This window comes from Agrilus planipennis, unplaced genomic scaffold (assembly GCF_000699045.2).
Source record: "Agrilus planipennis isolate EAB-ADULT unplaced genomic scaffold, Apla_2.0 scaffold15, whole genome shotgun sequence".
NCBI classification, from domain to species: domain Eukaryota; kingdom Metazoa; phylum Arthropoda; class Insecta; order Coleoptera; family Buprestidae; genus Agrilus; species Agrilus planipennis.
Window position 1 is genome coordinate 1,735,149 of NW_020438871.1, and position 21,672 is coordinate 1,756,820.

General features: G+C 32.2%; 3 protein-coding genes across 10 annotated transcripts in view; 2 read left to right on the forward strand and 1 right to left on the reverse strand.

Moving 5' to 3' along the window:
- LOC108737595 (nucleolysin TIA-1) overlaps positions 1-21,672 on the forward strand; it is a 744,862-nt gene that overhangs the window by 212,104 nt on the left and 511,086 nt on the right. The gene's annotated exons all lie outside the window — the stretch shown is intronic.
- On the reverse strand, positions 4,371-6,750 carry LOC108737578 (eukaryotic translation initiation factor 2D). Of its 2 annotated transcripts, none has more exons than XM_018470499.2 (7): positions 6,575-6,750; positions 5,827-6,515; positions 5,573-5,769; positions 5,314-5,510; positions 5,165-5,254; positions 4,739-5,106; positions 4,371-4,540 (listed from the first exon to the last, which is right to left on the reverse strand). In XM_018470499.2, the coding sequence occupies exons 1-7, from the start codon at positions 6,628-6,630 to the stop codon at positions 4,476-4,478; spliced, it is 1,662 nt and encodes a 553-aa protein (XP_018326001.1). In that variant the 5' UTR covers positions 6,631-6,750; the 3' UTR covers positions 4,371-4,475. The 2 variants fall into 2 exon arrangements, with proteins under 2 accessions (XP_018326001.1, XP_018326000.1); XM_018470498.2 differs by having other exon boundaries at positions 5,573-5,775.
- Positions 13,808-21,672, forward strand: part of LOC108737579 — a 36,667-nt gene continuing 28,802 nt past the window's right edge. The window contains exons 1-3 of one of the 3 annotated variants that reach the window (XM_018470502.2): positions 13,808-14,193; positions 14,243-14,741; positions 21,375-21,655. In XM_018470502.2, the coding sequence (XP_018326004.1) occupies positions 21,375-21,655 (281 nt within the window). In that variant the 5' untranslated portion in view covers positions 13,808-14,193; positions 14,243-14,741. Of the gene's footprint in view, positions 14,742-21,374; positions 21,656-21,672 lie in introns of all 3 variants that reach the window. The other 2 variants (XM_018470501.2, XM_018470500.2) reach the window with 2 other exon arrangements.

Here is a 21,672-nt window from a genome sequence, read left to right on the forward strand (position 1 = left end):
GATAAAATTTATGATAACCATCTATTCTAAAAATTTCAAAATTTGGTACATAAGCTACTTCGTTATGGTACGTAATAGCGTGAGCAGTGCGAACATTAAAAGTTTCGTTTGAAATAAACTGCTGATAAAAGTTATAAGCTAAAGATGGTTTTATTAAACTTCTCGAGCTACCGGTGTCAATAAGAAAGTAAGCGTCAAGTTCAGGAATGTAAATGTGAGGAAGATCTACACGATTATTGTAACTATTGAGATGTACTATGTCTTCGGCTTGCTGGTAGTAGCCTGATGAAAATTTACATTTGAATTTTCCTGTTCATAGTTTTGAATGTTTTCTGGCATGTCAAAATCCGTTGCATTATTGTAATTATAATATTGGTCGTCAGTATTCGAATAAGGCGAATTATTTTCCTGATAAATATATGGTTCAGTTACATAGTTGTAATTTTCTTGGGGAAATTCGTTCTGTTCATAACTATCTACGATATTTTCTGGATTTTCTTCTATTTGTTGGGCAAAAAGTTCAGAGGTAAATTTCGGGTTTGGTTTAATTCTAGAGTTACCAGAACTAGTATCCATTGGTTCAGGTTTATATGAATTTTGGCTGGTTCTAGTCACTGTACTAGGATTTTGTCTTTGAAAAAATTGAGGTTGATTATTTTGAAATACGTTAAAAGGCTGTGGATTCCTTTGAAAAGGTGGTCTCGAAAAATTTGAAAAATTTGGTCTTGGATGCAAAGTATTTTGGAAATTTGGTCTAAATGGTGTGTTATTGAAAAGAGGTGAACGATAAGGTGGTGTTTGTAATGGTACTTTAAACGGGAAAGTAGAACTTTGAGGATTTTGCGTATAATGTGAAGATCTAAAATTAACTGGGTTTGGTTTTTGATTTACACAAGCTTGAGGTTTATAAACGGGATTTTTAAGATTTTGGTTATGACCTGTACTGAAATAAACAAAATTTTCTTCTTCAGTTACATGTGCTAAAGCTTGTTCTAATGAAGTCGGATTTCTTAATCTAACCACTAATTGCATTTGATAAGGTAATCCGTTAATAAAAGTTTTTAAAGCAAAATTACTGTAGTGTTCTATTTTAATACGTCTTTCGATTTCTGTTGCATCTGATGCATTAAGTTTTGCCAAAAGAAGACTACGACAATCTTGTACTCGCATACCAAATTGTAACGGAGTTTCATTTTTATGAGGTTTTAGAGAAATTAAATCATGTATAAGGCAATCTATACTTCGCTGATCAGAAAACGTTAAAATTAAGCAATCTTTAATCGCTTTCCAAGAATTAAGTTCGATTCTTGAACCCACTAAATCAGCTGCACGATCTCTTAACTTACTTAGAATCGTATCAAATAAGCAAATATTAAGAGGGTCGTTAACATTAGCAATATTTTGAAAAGCTCTTAAGAAATTTTCAGAAGCATTAATAAATCTTTGCAATTGTTTGGGATTTCCATCAAAAACAGGAATGTTATCGGCTTGATAACGAAGTAAGCCAATATCGACTGGTTTTGGGCTACTTGTAGTCATTTCAGAAAATGATTTTATTAATTCATTCAAATCTGGATTACTACTACTATTCATAAATTTGTACCCTTTACACAGGAAAAGCAATGGAGATAAAATTAGGAATGAGCACTTACAGTACAGTTGGTTTCATTTTTCTTAGCCTAGGTTTTAGAAATGAAGGCGATTTGGTCCTTGTCCTTTGTTGATGGGCGGCAACCGAAGTTAGGCTTGCTCCCAAAATTCGAATCCCCAAATTGGCTGGCTAATGATAGTCGACGATGTTTGTTCTGATCAGGAACCACCAATTTAGAGTTCTTTGTTTGTGCAGAACACGCGTAGTACACTTTTTCAAATGTTCAATTTGTTTTTTGATAGTTAAATTAGTCGTTAAAACGACGCGGTCCTTTTTTGGCGATTTTTGTCCGAACCGTTTAACTATCCTACTGACTGCGCCAATTAAGTTTCGGGAATTTGAAACTTTGTTTTTAAAAACGTTTATTAAAAACTAGAAATTACAATCGACTTCCTTATTAGAAGGATGAAAAGTAACTTACTCTAAAAACTATTCTTTCTTTTCTCTACACATAAAAAATGAAAATACATAATACATATATAAAAAAAATGATGAGGCATTAGATTTAATGCAATACATAGAACATACGAGTAATATAATACTCAATGCTTAGCGTGTGAAATATAGGTGAATATAACTTGCTTCAATTTATAGGTAATGAAATTCCTTAGTTAAATAAACTTTACTTATTATCCTCGATTTATCTGGGTTATGGATCATAAACTGTACATTATGATTAACACGACCAACAAAACAAAAATAATCTAAACTACTATAAAAACTTGTATAACTTCACGATAATGTTGACCTGTGCGCTTATCGCAATTCTCTGATATTCGAAATTCGACCGAATAAACAAGTAATTGAATTTTTTAAACATAAACTAATCAAATTTAGAAACTAGGTAATTACTGTATAACATTTAAGAAGCATCTATCTCCTTGAACATTAGGCTTTATTACATTTTTATACTCTAATCACAATTTTCCTAAATAAAGTTATCAGTTTTTTGTCTGCATATTTAACTATAATCATCTTTCTCTATCAGAAATCCTATAAAAAATTGTAAAATGTACAGGACACAAGGTAAAAATGCCCATATTAGAGAAATGTACAAAACAAAGTGATAAAAATTCATTTGCAATAACAGTGTTAGTGTTGTGAAAGCATAATCATTTTCATAGACTGCTTTTGTACCAAAAAAATTTAGATTATTTTATTAAAATCCAATAATTTAGTTGCTTACGAATTTCGACTCGCACTGTAACATTTCTATCTTTATCTAGATCTAGACTACAGCGCACTCATTTAATTTTGCAGGAAAGTTTCAATTTAAAATACAAATTGTTTTAAATACGACTGGCGACTGTTGGTCATCGATATAGGCAACCCACTTAACTGCAAAGTATTCTGAACGTCAGGCTGCAGTAGCAGTTCTGACTTCTTTTACTTATTAAAGATTCGGCTTTCAAAATCAGGATTTAAAATATTAATAATCACGAAATAAAAACGTTTTTAAATTTGGGGTTGGAAGTGCAAATACGAAGTATTTTCTACATTCCTTTAGTTTTTAATTCACTTCAGTATCTGAAGAAGGTAACCTTATTATTGAAAAGTACTTCAAAAGTTTACTGTAGTGTTTTCACCTTACAGTTTTAGCTATTTATGATGTTCTATAACATCACCAAAGTTTTCCAGTCTTCCAGATGATATTTAATGCTTACTTTTTTGAAATATCTACATCATTAATTAATATTACTTACCTATTCACTATCACAAATCCTTCCTTCATTAAAATATCAACACATCATACTGCCTCTGTTTTCAGTGCAAAAGGGCACTTTTACGTTTCCTTTAGATACTGCTCCATCCTGAAATGAAAAGTGCTCTATATCTTCTATAATTTTTATGTATCTATAAAATGAAATGTTTATGAATGAAAGGACATACAAAAATAATTTAGTCTCCTTACTACAAAACCTGCACAACAGAAAGTTATAAGTATGTTACTAAATATATTATGGCATGTATTTCTTACCTCAATTAACTCCCAGACACAATTCAGCAAGAGCACTGTTCCATGGTACACAATTTTGTTTTCAGTAGTCAAAATCAACTGCAATTCTCTCTCTCCTTTGCAGGCCAATCTGTACAAATAGACAAGAAAACAAATTAACTACATTATTAAAAAACCACGATACCAAATAAAATACACACATAAAAGCAAGTAAAACTGAAAAAATTCAAACTGGCCACATAATAATGGTGTCAATTGTTTTTTTTTAGGAAGACAAATTATCAAATAAAAATTAAATAACCTTAATACACAATACAATTTGCGACTTTTACCGGAGCTAATTATCAAAATTATATACAATCATAATAATAAATACGATAACAACAGTAGATACGAAAATAATTAAACAATACAGTCAGGCAATTGACATATAACAGGTGTTTTGTCATTTCTGCAAAATAAACAAATATCGCATATGCAACCAAACAAACATCAGTGTAAATCAGATTGCCTAAAAGTATTTGATGAAAAATTATATGTAAAATAAAAAAAGTTTGTACGTGCTGTTATAATTGTTTTCATTTTAACAATACGTATATAAAAAAATACTAAGTACAATTAGAAAAAATATATTATAAGGGGCCCTTCAGTTCAATATTTCGAATCTCATAAAGATTTGCGAGGCAAGCATCAACAAATCAGCCTCTGCTCTCTCATTGGAAAAGAGAGGGTGATATTTACAATTAGAAAAATAATGCTCCCAAAATGTGTAAAATGTTTAATAACAATACAATTCATATATAATTAATAAGAACACTGTAGAATCTTCAGTTTAGTCTTGTAAATTATTGAAAGGTTAAATATCACTTATTTCTTCTTTTTTGGAGCATTCTCAGTTCCAGAAATGTATTTCTTTGGAATTTTATATTTGTCTAAATAAAAAATGCACAATTAATATTAGTACAAAGCAAATATAAATAAATTTATTCTATGCTTTTCTCAGGGCAATTTTACTGTTCCATGGAATATTTCTTATCCAGAAAATTTGTCATTAATAAGTAAAACCCATAAAAAGCTTAGAACCAGTGTACGTCGGTCGTAAAAGGATGTTGAACTATTTTTACACTTACTTTGTAAGTGTGAAGTAATAAAAACAATTTGATTCCCTTGTACTAAAAGTTGTCTCGACTTTTTTCCTTTTATAGTATTTATACTTGTACTTGCAGCAACGTTCTGTTGACATTCCTTAGCAAAGTTTTCAATATTGATACCATATATCTCTAAATTATCAACCAAAGTAACCTTCTTATTGCCAGTTCTTATTGCTACTGACAAAACAATTGGATCAAGTTTTCCTTTTTGCACAACTTCCGTTTGGCTATTTTGAATTTTAAAACAGCTTCCCATTGAAGTAAATAACTTCTGAAATAATTCTTCCCAAGTCACTACATCTGTCTCTTTAAATAATGAACCAAAAACAACATTAACCTTTACTTTTCTGAAAAAGTGAATACTTTTTTAATAGACAGAGGTGAAAAAAATTGTATTTGTTATACTTAGGATCATTCTCATTTTGCAGATTATGTAACTTGACATACTCTTTTATATAACTTCTAACTTCAGATTTCTGTAAAACTGAACCTTTTCTATAAAAATCACTAATAGTGTTAATATTAAATTATTATGGTGATTTTTAAATACTTGCTTCAAATTAAAGTCTGAAAAAATAGGTAGTACAGCAGCTGTTACAGTTAATGCTTCCTCAATCACTGGTTGTTTGTCTTTTACTTGCTCTACTTTTAATTTACTACCCTCAAAAGATTGTACAAGTAAATGTGTATGATTTATATCCACAATTTCATCTACTCCAGGTTGTTTTTCTTGAAGTGTGATAATTCCTAACTAAATAAGTTATATCTGGTATTGTAATATAAATATATGGTATGCCACTTTTCTATACATACCTCTGCCATCTCTTTTAGAAAACTGCTTAGTTTTTTGTATGATGATTTCTTAATGTCAAGTGACAAATCTTCAGGACAAAATGGAACTACACAAGTTTTATAAAAAGTAGATGTTAATATTGGTAACTGAATATTTTTTGAAAATTTGATGCAACTAAAGAAGCAATTTTTTAATAGCCGATCCATTGCTGTTATACCTGAAACTTGATAAATAAGTGGGTGGTTTTGCTGTAATAGTGAAGTCTCTATCTTACTCTCAGAAATTTTATTACATTCATCAATAGGAGTGTTACTAGGTGTACCTAATTCCTGTTCATATGAATTGTCATTTATCATATTAGTGGTGTTTATAGATTTTTCAGATTCATTACATACAGTTGTAATATTTTGATAGTTTAATATCCAATCAGGAGGTTGTAATAGTGGTAACTGAACAGTTGGTAGATTTTCCAAGGTACATAGTCTATCTCCAAGCATATGATACACTATTAGGCACTTCCCTTTGGTATTTAAAAACATATTGCCGGAATTACATGCAGTTACACCAACAGCCTGTGGGGCCTTATTATCTTCCGTATTAACAGAAGCAGGTACACCCTTCTCAAACATTCCATATACCGTAGAAAAATTAATTCCTTTTGGAAATATTACACCAGGGATCATCAAATCTGCTCCTTCTTTGAGTTTTGATATTACTGGAGCATGAGTAGTAAAGGAAATTAACAAATTAGGCCATTTCCAAAGTGTGTATATCGTAGGAAAAATAATATTGTCAACTTTAAAGGCAACTGCTCTTTTCTGCACTAAATAAACATCAACAAGTATGCCTGCAGAGGTTTCAACTTTCAACAAAGAGATGTTGTCCTTTTTCGGAAATATTTCTTTAAGGCTGGTGTCTTGCAACTGAGGATAATGTTTAAAAAAGGAATCAATTAAATGTTTCCTAAAAATTAATAATTTGTGGAGACTGTGTGTACAAGGCATTTTATCAGCTGATTTTACCGTTCTGATGATCGAAGTTGGTTATTAGCTTTAACTTTAAACTGTTTTCTAAACATTTTTATAAATTTAAAAGAAATGCCACTAAAATATATTAACAAAACCAATAAACGTTTTAAAATACAATAATATAACCCCCATTTTACTTCAAACGTCAAAAAGCAATTTGGTTATTAAACAGGGTGGAAAACTTTATAACCAATTGCTAACATTAAAAACACCATCTACTAATTTTTAAAATGAATTAATGTTTTATCAGATTAACCGAAGTTTTTACAAGTTTATTACCTATTTTGACGATTGCAATATAGAATAATAACCACATAATAACTTAATCCAAATATATGCTTTCATTTTAAACACTATTTGGTTACATTTGACGTGTCAGTATTTGATTGGTTGCGGAGATTGCCACCATTAGAATTTTTGAATTAATTAACTTCAAATGTTTCGTAAATAATTCAACAAATCGTAAATGTTTACTTACATAACAATAAGTAAAACATATTGAGTATATCACATATTAATACAATATAAACTTAACATAGATGGTCGTTTCTATTTTAGTTGGATACATTTCGTTTTTATCTAATGAACTGACGATCGATTATGCAATTAAGCTTGTTCATTCGATTTTACGTAATAAAAGAAATTGAAAGAAATTCAGTGAGTAATGCGATAAATGATAATGCATTGTTGTAATAATTTCATTTCAAAATCATCGAAATGCTGGTGCTTAAAAAAAAATTGGATTATTAATCTCAGATGGCGTCAGTAACACCTCCACAAAATGCCAGCGGCAGGGTTTTGGGGCCTTGGAAGCCCGCCTACACCTTGAATACTGCGTAAGCAACAGCTTGTGAATTCGGACGTGCTCCCATTCAAACAAATTAATGAATTTTGAGCGAATCATTTTGTCTTGTTAGTTATCTACAGTATTTCGTTCAAATCAAAAATGTTCTGATTATTTAATTTTCGAGATGAAAAGGGAGCCGATTACGAAAACAAAAATTATTTACTGTTTTAAATTTGTGAATCTTATGTGTTTAGTATTTAGTGTAATAATGATCTTGAACAAAATCGAATCTAATTATTGATATCGAACGAAATTAGGAAAATCATTAAAAATTCGTTAAGATTATTAGATCAATTAAAAAAACGATTACATAAGTACATTATTTGCAAATACCGATGTATTTCTAGAAATTAAATTAAATCTACTAAAATTACCTATTAGTTGTTTGAAAATGCTAATGTGGAGTGAAATATAAAACGTACGCAATCGTTTGTTAATTGATTTAATGAGCATAAACAAAATAATTAGTGATTTTTTTTAGCGAATTTAGTAATTTTTTGTTATAGTGTATGTATCTACTTGTTGTGTAAAGTTATTAACTGGAAGGTATATAATTTTTAGTTCGAACTATTTTTCATGGGAAAGTTTACGGGTTCCACCACGTTCCACGTAGATATTGCATGCTTAGCTCGCTAAGAAATAAATTCAGGAACGACTGATATTAAAAACTCTGAAGTGTCTTGAATTTTAAAGCTCATGATGGAACTTACTCATAAATCTAGGTGAACATTTGCTTTGCTGATTGTTTTTCATTTTCAATTTTCGTTGGTTATTAGTTTTCAGTAGGTATTAGTACAGTACCTACCTCCTGCTATACTGCACCTTTCTCGAACTATTCTCTCCCCTACATACGTATGTCTGTTTAATTATAAATACGATAAAAGATCTGCAATGCAGTTGGTGAGAATACGCCTTCCCTTTCGCCATTTTCTTAGAAAAGACGTAAAAAGGCGAGAGATCCTGTAGGGGCAAAGACAAGGAAGGCGTGGGATGTCCTGACACAAGCCAATTTAATAATATTAATTGCGTTCACGTGAGTGAGTTGAAAACAAAACGTTCTCATCGTCCTAATTTAATATGTATGTTTATGTTAATTTTTTCATAGCACTTTCTTTTCTTTTTAAAAGAAAACAACTAGGACATCCAAAGTAGGATTAACCAACCCTTCCATCTTTTAATTTTTGTATATGCAGCCAAATATACATCATCATCATAGGGTCGTCAGTCCTAAGACTGGTTGGACACGTACTTCCACTCTTTCCTATCCTGAGCTAAACTTCGCATTTCCCTAAAACTAGAACAACCCACATCCTTAACTATTTGCGAACAGTAATCTAATCTAGGCCTACCTCTACCCCTCTTAACTCCTGTTTCTGCCTCTAATACGATTCTGACTAGCTCTTCATGCCTGAGAAGGTGTCCTACCAACCTATCTCGCCTATTTTTAATTGACTTCCATAGAGTCTTCTGTTCTCCTATTCTTTCTAATACCTCTTCATTTCTACCCACGTTATCCTCATCATTCGCCTATAACATTACATTTCGAAGTCTTCTAACCTTTTCTTTTCCGCCGCGCCCACTGTCCATGTTTCGCACCCGTACAGCGCCGCGCTCCAAACATACACCTTTAACAACCTTTTTCGAATTTCCAAATTAAGCCAAATATACACCCGAATATAAAGCTGCCCAGTTTTTTGCGATTATTCAGTCAAAACAAACGATTTTTAATAAATGATTCGTACTAACATGAAACATCCTGGATGTTAAAAGGAGATATAAGCAATCGTTTCATCTTTTAGTTAAATGTTTTAATTGTCAGTCAGTATGCTGTGCTATCAGCTTACCACTTACATCGTTTTTTTCTCCAAAGCAATGATACGATATGATTTTAATTATAAGGCATGTATTTGCAGTTGTCCTACCTCGTCCTTCTTGTAAACCACCCCAAAATATAAAAAAGTTAAAGTTTGAAATTGCCTGAAAATAGTATGTGCATTCTGAAGAGAGAATACGTAAATATGTACATATAAATAAACATATAGGTATTGCAAAACCGCTGGGATTTGCTTGATAAAACGCTTTTGGCAAAAGTCCAAATTTTTTCGAAGGACGAGGCAGCAACAGATGTCTTATTTTCTGAACCAGAATTCCTTATATTGGAAGTACAAACATTCAATCAGTAGCAAAAAAGGACCTTCGTCTTATTGTTAGATATATTGCTTCAATTAAGAACACTACATCATTATCATCTTTTTCAACTTATTGGCAATTCTATTCTAGCATTCTATATAGCTACATTCAAGGATTTATAGATTTAATAGGGCTCTAATTCAGTACAATTATCTTTAATGTAAATAAAATTTACAATTCAAACTTAAACCATTAGTAGGGGATTCCCGTTTTAGTCATGTTGACATTATTAACACCACTGTCGGCACAGTAATTGTACAATATAATTATTATACACGACGTTCTTCTCTAAGATCTCCAACTTCATTGTGCAAAATTTCACGAAAATTGCTTTCAACCAAGAGGTTCTAATTCAACTAGAAAAACAAATTACATAAAGAGATAGCAGCTTTCAGTGAGATATTAAGTGGTAATGATTTTCTGTAACTGTACCATAGCCTTTGATTTTGGATCTTGTAATTGTCCTTATTGGGATTATGTTGTTTTAATAAAGATATTGCTTGACAAAAGAATGCCCGAATTTTTATCGTTTTGTTTTTCACTTTATCTTCTTACTAACGGTATAACTGAGGGTTTTTTTTTTATCGAAAATGCCCTTTCTCGTTATATATGACAAACGAAGGTATTTGCTACGAATAAACATTCTACCAAAAGTGTGGGAGGTATAATCTAGATAGCAACAGGCAATACATATTTATTCTCGACTACATTACCATATTTTGCTCGCAGTAACAGTCGTTTCGAGTATTTAGTATCCATTTGTACTAGGGTTTATACAAAAACCGACATTTTAGAAAACCGGTTTTCGAATAGTAATTTTTCCAGAAAACCGGTTTCGAATTTTGGTACATTTGGCTAGATTTGTCATTCTCAATTTTTTTTAAGTGTTATTCATATATTGAAAACCGATATTTTCTACTAAAAAACCGGTTTTCGATTTTCATAATTTTCTCCAAAAAAAAAAACGGTTTTTAAAACCGGTTTTTAAAAACCGACAAACCCTAATTTGTACGCAATACGAAATGAAATATATCCAAGTACATCAGTTTGTTTTACAGATTGGATCAATATTTTTGAGCTTTTTGTTTTATACAGAATTTAAAACTAGTTCTTTCCATTGTATTGTAATGGTATCAAAGCAACCTACATTTCTCTTTACGAACAATAGTCTATTTCTGCCCCTCTTAACTCCTGTTTCTGCTCCAATTTGTCTCAGTCCTAGCAATCTATCTCGCCTATTTTTTTACTGCCTAAATATGCGGCCTAAACTAAAAACGACGCGATCCTGCACCATTCTTCCTTTTATCTCTAACGATTTCTCCATCCTGATAAATTATCTGACTCCCTAAATATCGAAATATCTACTAGTTTTTGGTCTCTTATTTTTATACTAGCTGTAACCTTAGTTTTACATCGCTTCCATTTTATTTAAAACTCCTCCGATTTATAATAAATACACATTTTGCATTGCAAAGTTCAGGTTTTATGAATTTAAAGTTTGCAAACAAGGGTATGATAATTTAAAAATTTAGCGGAGTCGAAGTCTTTTTTGCAGTAACATTAGTTGATTTTTTAATGACAGTGGAATTAATTAAAAAGTTTGATGGTTGTAGGAAATGAGAGAAAATGTGGACGACCATTTACCTAATATTTGATTTATTGGAAGAAACTAATGAAAAACTAGGTTTTGAGTGAAGGGGGTTCAGGGCAATTTATGTACATCCCACACTCATGCTTTTATGTTTGAAATACGTGTCACGAATGTGCGAAAAATCGAAAAGTCGATCTCCCAGCAAGTGCGATGAGAATGAAAGATTAATGGAAATACTTGGTTTTGAGAAAGCCAAAGGAAATTCAATTTTCTTAATCTTAATGAGAGTTGACTCATCGACGTTATTTATCTTTCCGTTTTATTCTCTTTAGAAAAAAACATCTTCTATTGCTTCTAAGGTTTGAAAAGAGAACGGCATTTATTAATTTTGTTTCGTGCCGGTCTCTCGAATTCTTCTCAAGAGCAGTACCTCTTGTATAACCGAGAACAATATATTGTACTACATTGTTCGTTAGAAATTGACAAAAAGAAATAACTTTTACCATACACGAAACACCTTTAACGTTAAATTCATCTGTGTAACTAATAAATTATTAGGCATCTAATTGTGGATTTTAGTAAACAATTTTACGATAACAATAAAGCTTAACCGTCAATAGAAATATAAGGAATTTCTTGATTATAAGAGTGAAACGGTATTGCCGATGGTTCCGTATAGAAAATATTATAAGCGTTTGAAATGTGGTGTTATAGGGGGATGATGAAAATACCGTGGATAGAAAAGGCTATGAATGAAGAGGTATTAGAAAGAGCAAGAGAACAAAAAGGGCGTTACGGAAGTCAATAAGTTGTGTCGTGTTCCTATCCTGAGCTAATCTTCGCATTTTCCTAAAACTAGAACATTTTGTGAACAGTAATCTAATCCAGGATGTTCCAATTTAAAGAAAATGCAAAGCTTGAATCAGGTTTGGAAAGACTGGAGGTAGGTGTCGAACCAGTTTTAAGATTGACAACACTATAACGATGAGTATTCCTAGTTTGCTGAATAAGTAATCAATTAAGAAAATAAGGAAGCAAAGTCGCTGCCGAGACTCATCCACGTTGTCAACGCAGTGTCTCTGGGGAGATGTCAGCCGCAGTTGCAGACGAAAAGTTTGGACATAACAGTCCATTGAGGGACCACGTCCGCTCAGTGCGAACCATGATTCTAATACAATGGATTTTGACCATGAAGCAAACTCAATACTTAATTTTAAAATTATTGATGCCCGTTTTCACCGACGTAAATAAGTACTACTTAGCTTTAAGTAGTTCTTAAAAGACGGAATTGGTTTGCACCGCAAGTTAAGTCGCGCTTAAGAATCGAAACAGATGCTTAACTTTAAGCACAGGATGTTCCTGACTTAAGCATTGCTTAAGCCTATCGTAACAATTTCGGCAGTAGTTCGGCATTTTTCACCGTAAGAAAATAACATCGTTATAGTAAAGAGGTTATTATCATTAAATGGAAGTTGGTGTGTGTTATCATTTATGTTATTGTATTGAAATGTACGGATTATTTACATTCCAAGAGATGTAATTAGTATCTGATGATATATTAGAAATTTGAAAATGTACACAATTTAACTGGAGTAGTGATAAGAACGCCAATAGCTAATCATTAGTAATAGAAGGTGAACTAATAATATACAATAATAGTACGTTTTATCAGAAGTTTGGTTTTTATTGAAAATAAACACTTTTAGATTACACTTAAGAGTTCATTTTGGTAGTTGGCGTTAACAGTTAAACTCCTGTAGTACTGTTTTTAGTTAGAAAAGGTTTGTTTATACGAAATTCAGAAGAAAATTGTCTCTACACTATACCAATTACAACTAAAAATTGTTTCTAACACCATATCACTAATATACATACAAACTAAAACACAACAAAATACAAATAATTACAAAAACAAAAACGTATAACAGCAGAAAAAGGCGGCAAACAACACTTCACGACAGCAGACGTTACTTAACGAACACAATAAATTTGAAACTTCTTGACCATGCTGCACAAAAAACCCTACAAATTACTAAATTTTACCGTTGTTGCCAAACCATCAACAACTAAGCACTACTTACTTAAGTTGCAGGTAGACAGCGTACGGTGCAAACGAATTGGAAGTTAAGTAAGACTTATGCTTAAGCAGTACTTTGTTAAGTCTGCCTTAGTAAAACGTCGGTGCAAACGGGCATGAATTTCGCTTTTTTTTGAACCCCTCCCTTACGCTAAGTCATACTTTGAGCAACCTTTCTGAGAAGTATTACGTCACAAAAGCTAGCCCACCCTTCTATAAACGATTTCTTGTGATTAAAAATAGCAATGAGAATGAAAAATTTTAAGAATTGCCACTCTAAGAAAAAAGTTAAAACAGAGTTGATGTACTTTGAACGTCACAATTCCTCCCTCCGCGCTGGTCATATTTCGTTACGCTAAGCAATACCCCTCTCTCCCGATTATTTCGGAACGTATCTTATGAATGGCCCATTTGCGTCTCATAAATTTCATGGTAATAGTTTTTAGAAATGTAAGTGTAATAAGTTTAGAGTTGTTTTTTCGTATTTTTTTTTTTAATGCAATAAAAGCAATGACGTTCTAAATTTTCTCGTTTTGTTGCGTAAGTGGAATTAATTGGCATCAAGTATGCGTATGTAATTGCAATTATACAGGAGATAGAGAGTAATTTAACTTGAGACATGCGTTGAGGCTTGTTGACGTCCGCGAGGAAAGTTGAACAACTTTTCGAAAAGTTGCGCGCCTTTCAGCAGTTGGTTTTAGTGATTTGTTTCGCGATTTCTTGAACAATTTGTAGTTAGTTGAGAAAGGAGGATTTAACGTTGTTACGAATTAAGTTCTGGATTTGTAAACAAACGTACCTACTAAGCCTTATCAGTGCAAGTTGTTGAAGTACGAATTCGAATACGATGAAACTGAAGCATCAAGCGGGCGAGAAAGTTAGTGAGAGAGTTTTTGATGATAAAAAAAGTACGGTCTAGAAGTGAGTATGTAGGTATTTTTTCGCAATGTCTTTTAGGATTATTTGTTGGATGTGGGTGCCCTCTTTTGGGTTGGTTGTACTCCCCCCTGCGAGAGGCGAGGGTGGCAGCAGGCGGTGGAATAGACGTGCTCTCGCCCAGGACACAGCTTCTCCATCGGCGCAAATCCAATTCATGCAAGACTCAGTTTCAGTTCAGCGCCACCCTTGTTGGCATGCGGCGGTAAATACCCTATAGAACTCGTGGCGAAATCGTCGTACTGATAGATGATTTCAACCCTCCAGAGCATCTAGTTCGTCCAGAGAGACAGTAGGGCTGCTGAGAAAGTTTGAACGAATTGTCAACGCGACTTTCTGTATGTAATGATAATTGCACTCAATAAAAAATCGCACTATTATTAGAGAATTATTGTAAATTTTGAAATGATTTTTTTTCACTTTTGCACAATACCACTCGCACAGTAGTTTAAATATTTTTCACGCCACCTGCATAGCACCGCACCGCACCAATTTATATACATACATATCCGGATTCAAGGTAATTATTTTATAATAAATTTTTTAATTGTTTTCTTTTTCTTTTTATTAATGTTGTTTTAATTTCTTTTTTTTAGATTTGTACAACGTTTTTTAACCCTTTCCCTTTTCAAAGCATGTTCCGGTTTGTGTTTGAATGATTAAATGTTTTGCGTCTCTCTCTCTGTCAACTCTTTTACTACAAATAGCGTGTTTGTATCGGGGATGAATGGAGTAGTAGTACTAAGTGCTATTTGTTTCCCGATACTTTACTGGATCCACGCATTTCGTCTAACAGACGGTTAATTCATTTGCATTTCCGCAACATTAAATAGAACTTTTATTTCCTTCTATTTATTCCTGATAGTGAAAGTTTTCAGTTTATGAATGAAACATTTCTGACGCACTTCTAGAGAATGTATTATTTATTATATATATCATTGTATAGGTTTCAAAAAAGAATACCATTACGAAAGCCCTTTTTGATATTTATTCTTGAACTTGTCGTTTATAATTCTTATGTACATTAATGTTTTTTCTATGCTCATAATAAATAATTTCATTGATAATAAAAAACTAATTTAGAATTATGACATCAACCGTTTAATAATGTTATAATTAACACATTTTATTGGATAATTAACGCACGTTTTGAGTTACAAAACAAATAAAGAAAGAGGCAGTTAACCAAAGGCGAAGCGACGCTAAATTGCCATCATAAAAATTAATTTCGTTTCACACATGTGCGTCAATCAAAATTGCGGCAACAATTTTGTCTGCGTTACATAAAAAAATAATGAATAAGTAAATCAAATGAAAATGTCGCACTGCTCGGAAGAGAATCGCAGAAGTTTTCACTAATCAGAGTATCAAGGTTGTAGAAAAGTAAATTTTGCGTAATACTATTGGAAATTTATTTCTTGATCTATCGATAAACGTACAACTTTTATAAAGATTTTTTAATAAAAAAGAGTCCCTTTTTCATTTATTCTTTTGTATGTTGTAAACGACAAAGTTCTTGAAATTGCAACATTTTTTTCTGGTCAAAGTAGCAAACAGTAAAATACCGCGTGGCACGTAGTTACAAAAGTTTTTTTTTGTGGTAAATATAATGTTTATGCATTGTGCATCGCTATCTAAACTTTTAATGAGGCTCTCAGAATTTTACAAATTCAACGAATCACCCGGTAAAATATTTACAACAGACTAAAGAAAATAAAAACTTAAAGGGCCTACGAGGTGTTTGAACAAATCAATTTTGAATGACATTAACGAAACTCTGCCATTTACAAATTGCCAAAGTAATGTCTTGTCGTGCCTGTTAATTTCGCACGATTAAGTGGGTCCCGTGGAATCAGTTTGCCTCGAAGGTCTAATGGCCTCACTAATTACTAATTCTGTGGTCAGTCCATAAATAAAAAAAAATGTCTAGATAAATGATGATAATTTAAGCAATTTTTAATACATTAGGTCCGCTTTTTTGAAGTAAACAGTCAAACTTTTTTCACTCGAATCTCTTAAATGCGATCATTTATGTTCGCGTTAAACAAAATTTCTGATTATTATTGCTGTTAAACCCCCCGGTAATATCCCTTGCAATTTCAGAAAGATCTGAGTATAAGTACTTCGTTCGTATTGTCTTTTACGACCGAAACCGTATTATCCTAACCTAAACTAACCTAACCGCTTTTTTTCTGTATTGGGTACCGCGGTGAAAATTTATGGCGGTTATCGCTGCGGCTGATTTTTCCGAAGAAAATTAATAGAAATTGGAATATAGGACGATTGTACCTTTTTAATTAATCAATTCAATAAACGAGCAGTTAATACTTTAAAGTAACCAGCCAGGTATTTTTCCTACATAAACAGAAGCGCCGAACTCATTAGAGTATTATAGTATTATCTGCATGTTAACAGCAACGAAAGCTCTATTTGAGTGGTTTACCTTGAACCCGATTGGATGGCATTTCCTTGGCATACTAATTTTAAAGTTCAAGTGCTCTTAGATAATTAAAATTACGGCTGATGGATTTGACAGAGCGTGCAAATAACACCTGAAATGAGATGCAAAAAGGAGAGATTTATTTGCATTCCCAACAAATCCGATACTCAATTAACCTTTACGATAAAGTTGACATTGCACTTGAACTAATTAACGAAATGTAAGCACATTATTCTCCCACCTTGCACGTGAATTTACGTTAAATGAAATTCATTTTCTGTCAGTTCTGTAATGAACACTAACTAATTACTTTTCCTAATAAGTACATGACATTATCCTTCGGCGTATCTCGCCTTCACAACAATTGAGACAGACGCTTTTTTATCTAGTACAGAATTCGAAGAAAACAACGTTTACATCACGAACAGAACTTGTCAAGACTTCATACATAAAATTACAAAAAGGTTTCAAATAATTATAGCAAATTCTTTTTTAAGAATTAGACATTCATTTAAAAACAAGACAGGTACAAAGAGTTTGCTTCACGACCAACGATTACAAACAAAAAATTTTATTCATTAATTTATTAGGTAACTCATAAAATTTAGGATCGCTTCAATAGTTAAACACAATTATTTTGGTATTTTCTGATTATTATCGACATACCTATATAAGAAANACATCCCACATCCCTAACTATTTGCGAACAGTAATCTAATCTAGGTCTACCTCTACCCCTCTTGACTCCTGTTTCTGCCTCTAATATGTCTCTGACTAGACCTTCATTCCTGTAGAAATAGTAGAATTTATTAGGTAACTCATAAAATTTAGGATCGCTTCAATAGTTAAACACAATTATTTTGGTATTTTCTGATTATTATCGACATACCTATATAAGAAATGTACGATAAGACTAAGCTTAGCTAAAGATTGTTCAATTTTGTTAACACCAAACGTACCATTTTAAACGCTTGCAATAATTAATCATTCGACAATAGCTGTTGTTGTACGGTTTTAATATTTTAAAATAAAATTATGAATGGGTGGACTACAAAGGTTATGGATGCTGTTTGACGAATGAAAATGGGTGATAATTGGCAACAGAATTTATTGTGCATAATTGAAGAGATATAATCTTGCTTAATTGAATTCAACACTCGTATAATTGGAAATCGCCCGACAGTTAATTCCCTCTTTAATGTAATTTTGGCTTTCGGTGTATTCATTTACCAATAATCATAATTAATTGTTTCATAAGACCCTAATTAAATTTGTATTAAGCGAGTAAAATAGAGTTTGTTTTCAATTAAATTAAACTAAAGGAGAGGGATCGTGAAAAGAAACTAACAAGCGGTGTTTTGGAAATGAAATTTAGACGGTTACTGCCAAAAAGGTTGTTATACTAAAAATGAAAATTTTACGGCATCGTTTTACAAGGGTTTCCCTTTTTTGAATTAGTTCTTTTTAACATTGTCTTTTATTCTTTTTTACGGCATGATCCTTAAAAAGGCTTATAAAATAAAGAGGATAGTTTGACTTTATGTCTTCGCCAGTTCCAAGAAGCAAATTTGCCTATAAAAGCTGTATTTATAACTAAACCAGTTGAGTAAATAAAGTAAAAAGTTGTTAAAATCTTATCATAATACACTTTTTTATTGTACTAATGTAGATTACGTTTTATTGCCTAAATTGGTGCAGTATTCGCAGAATTGCTTCAGACGAGACACTGGGCCGAGCTTTCAGATAATTTAAAATTACTTTTTTTGGATTTTTATAAATATGGCAAATCGCATTTAAATTTAATTGCTATAAAACGTTTGTATTAATTTATAGAGAACAAACGTAATAATAATAATAATTGACAATTAAAACTGCTAAATACTAATGAACTAAAAGAAATATCTTTAATTACAGCAAATAATTTTTGAAAAACGGACACGTGTTTCGTCCTGTTTTAGTAAGGGTATTTATCAACGCGAAACTAACACTAAACATTTTTATAAAATTTCATTTACTAGTTAGATAATATTTTACTCAGTTTTAAAGACTTCATATTTAATCATTTTTGACGTAAATTAATTATCCTCTCCAAACGACACGAAGTTTTTATTTCAAGTAAGAGATGGATTATTTGGATCATAAATTTAAACGTACTCTCTTCGATAAAATGGACACAAAATACTTTTTCTTTAAAATTATGATATTTTTATCGGATCCTTGCTGTTGTGACAAATTCCTTTTGGGTTAATTAATCTAAGAAACGACATTAACGCATTTAGCAGTTAAATTGACTTTAAACTTATTTAGTAAATTATATAATAAAGCATAGAGTTCATTACCGATCGAAAAATAAACACTTCGAATGCCTTTGAAAAGAAGAAGATCTTGAGTTTACGGCCTGTTTTTAATCTTTGATCTTTTATAAATCTCTATTTCAATATAAAAGAAGGAACTTTGTGATGCGACAAAAACTGATAAAAATCATTCATGAAACATTAAAAAGGAATTTAAAAGTTGAAAATTCTTCGCCAGTTTCCCGCTATTCCCTTCGAACTTTAGCTGTTGTTCGAAAACTTATTCATAAAGGTCGCCTGTGATGACACTGTTTATGCTACAGCTTGAAAATAAATGGATTTCGAAAGTAGGAAGAAGTAAATCTAATAAAAATCACGAAGAAGGACTATCCATTGTCTTATTGGATTTTCTGTTTGCCTTAGGTAAACGAAAAAGCCAATGAAAATAATGAAATTGTTTTTTTTTTCTGTTGCCAAAATTTCATTTAAATTACACCCCAATAGTTTCAGTCGGTTCCTTTATCCTTTGATCCCCTTCCCGTTGCCGACACATTGTAAGACTTTTTAATAATCAAATGTTAACACAAACAATAAGGAAACAATTTTAAAACGAATAATAATGGAAGACGTTTGCGTAGTAGTTTCGAACGGAGTGTAGGAAATGTAAATTAATTTCACTTTCAAGTGTTTAGATTTACCCTTCATTGTAGCAACAGTAATTAGAGGCCAATGAATATTGATGAGCAATTTAGATTAAAGCCACCCTCGAGAAACTACCTAAGTCTCAAGACATATATACATATTGAAGCCGACGTAAGTTCTTGCGTGATATGGAATAATTATCACGTATTATACTTGGCAACGAAAATTTACCAACACAGTATTATAATCAACTCAGAAAGCTACACCAATCATTCATTTATACTTTTATTATCTGATTCACAAAATTTTATAAACAAAATTAAAATATAAACAAGCCACTGCAAATTCTAAATTTTAAAATAAATATGTAATTCTAAAATGTAGCATCGTGCTACAGATGGCGTTTACTGCGCCATTTGTAGTATTTTCTAAAACGCACTGTTAAGACAGCAGGTAAAAGTTGGTCTGTGTTCTGTCGGAGCTGCCTGCGACGCGCTGATGAGATCCAAAAAGATCGAAATCGCGATCCGCGTCTGGCAGTTTCGACAGAATACAGACCACTTCAAATTATTTTATTCGATTAAGCTAACGTGCCTATCAGCAAGTAGATATCCGCACAGATGGACCTTGTTGGAGCATACGTAATCCTAAAATGTAGCATCGTGCTGCAGATTGCGTTTGCTGCGCCATTTGTAGTATTTCTTTTTTAAAATAAACTGTTTAAAAATTCGCAATTAGATATAAACCCGTTCGGCCATCAAACACGAATCAAAACAGCATCAGTTTACTTACTGGCCGCGAAAGTCTTTTTCCCTGAAAGATTACCACTTTCCTGGAGTACCAGGAATATATGTATATGTATTAAAGTTTGTTCAAAACATCGATATAGAAGATGCTTTAAAATTTCATTCACTACGTATTTTACCGGAAAGCAAACAAAATGAAATATGCGGCAGAGCTAACAACTGGTCAATGAAGAATATTTTCACGGTCAATAGCAAATATGAGACTTGCGTGATTCAAAAACAAAACCGAACCGGAACAAAACTAACAAAATGCGATCCACTCTGTCAACTTTAACCTTTTCTTTAAATCCCTACGGAAACCGTTAGATGATCCTGTACATATATTCAAGCGAAACACGAAGTATTTGTTATGTTAAATGATTTGGATAAAGATAAGTTTCTAAAAAGTTTTTAGAATTTTTTGTCAACAATATACTTGGCTGGAGCTTTTGATCTCGCGTAACTGAAAATTACACGGATGCCTCTAAATGTCTAAATATTCCACATAATTTCGTTTGTGGGTTGTCACAAGTGTATCTGCCTCTACATTAATAATAATTGCTAGAGAAGAGCCTCAGGGTTCGTTTCTTGGTCCTGTTTTAGTCAATATATTCATGATCGACGCGACACAAGGGGATGTCTCTCCACTTAAAGCAAACATCCGTATAATTTTCTAATGTCATGTTAATATCCTCGTGCAAAGTTCAACACACTTTGTCAAAGTTTCAGTTTGATGTAACTACTCGAATACGTATTTTAATATTATTCGCGAATAACAGGATGTTATTTTAGGTTCCTAAGTATTATGCTACAAAAAACACGTTATTTTGGTATTTTCTTTGGCGTAAATGAATAGTTTTTTTTTGTTTGCGGCATGTTGCTTCTATGTAGTATGTAAAATTTGTGGTATGTTTTTTGTTCATGATTGTACAACAGACTCCAATTTGATATCGAGCAAAAGCTACAATTAATCTGTGAAAAACTTTTTCTAGATGAAAAAAGTTCGGTTTATGATACAGATTTCAGTTTGGCTATTAGTTTGTGCACAAAGTAAAGGATTTGGCGTATCGCGAACCAGAAATTCAGGTGAAGTAAACCGCAAAGATTCCGTGAATGGAGAGCCCAGTTGTGAAGAACTCAAAGCAATGTGGCGACTTTCCAAGAGGCAATCCAGGGCAGCCGAAGTCACTAACGAAATTCCCACATTCAGAGACCCATTCTCTTATAACGTGTGGGAACCTTACTATGTCGCCAGATCACGCAGCATGGGAGGGTAAGTTTTGTAATTTT

What these genes read in the sequence shown, in the direction of transcription:
- LOC108737578 (XM_018470498.2), bottom strand. Translation starts at nt 6,630, where the DNA reads ATGTTTAGAAAACAGTTTAAAGTTAAAGCTAATAACCAACTTCGATCA. An exon ending in TTTTCAGACTTTAATTTGAA is followed by an intron (nt 5,255 to 5,313) that starts GCAAGTATTTAA and finishes TGATTTTTATAG; the next exon opens with AAAAGGTTCAGTTTTACAGA. An exon ending in CAAAATGAGAATGATCCTAA is followed by an intron (nt 5,107 to 5,164) that starts GTATAACAAATA and finishes TCACTTTTTCAG; the next exon opens with AAAAGTAAAGGTTAATGTTG.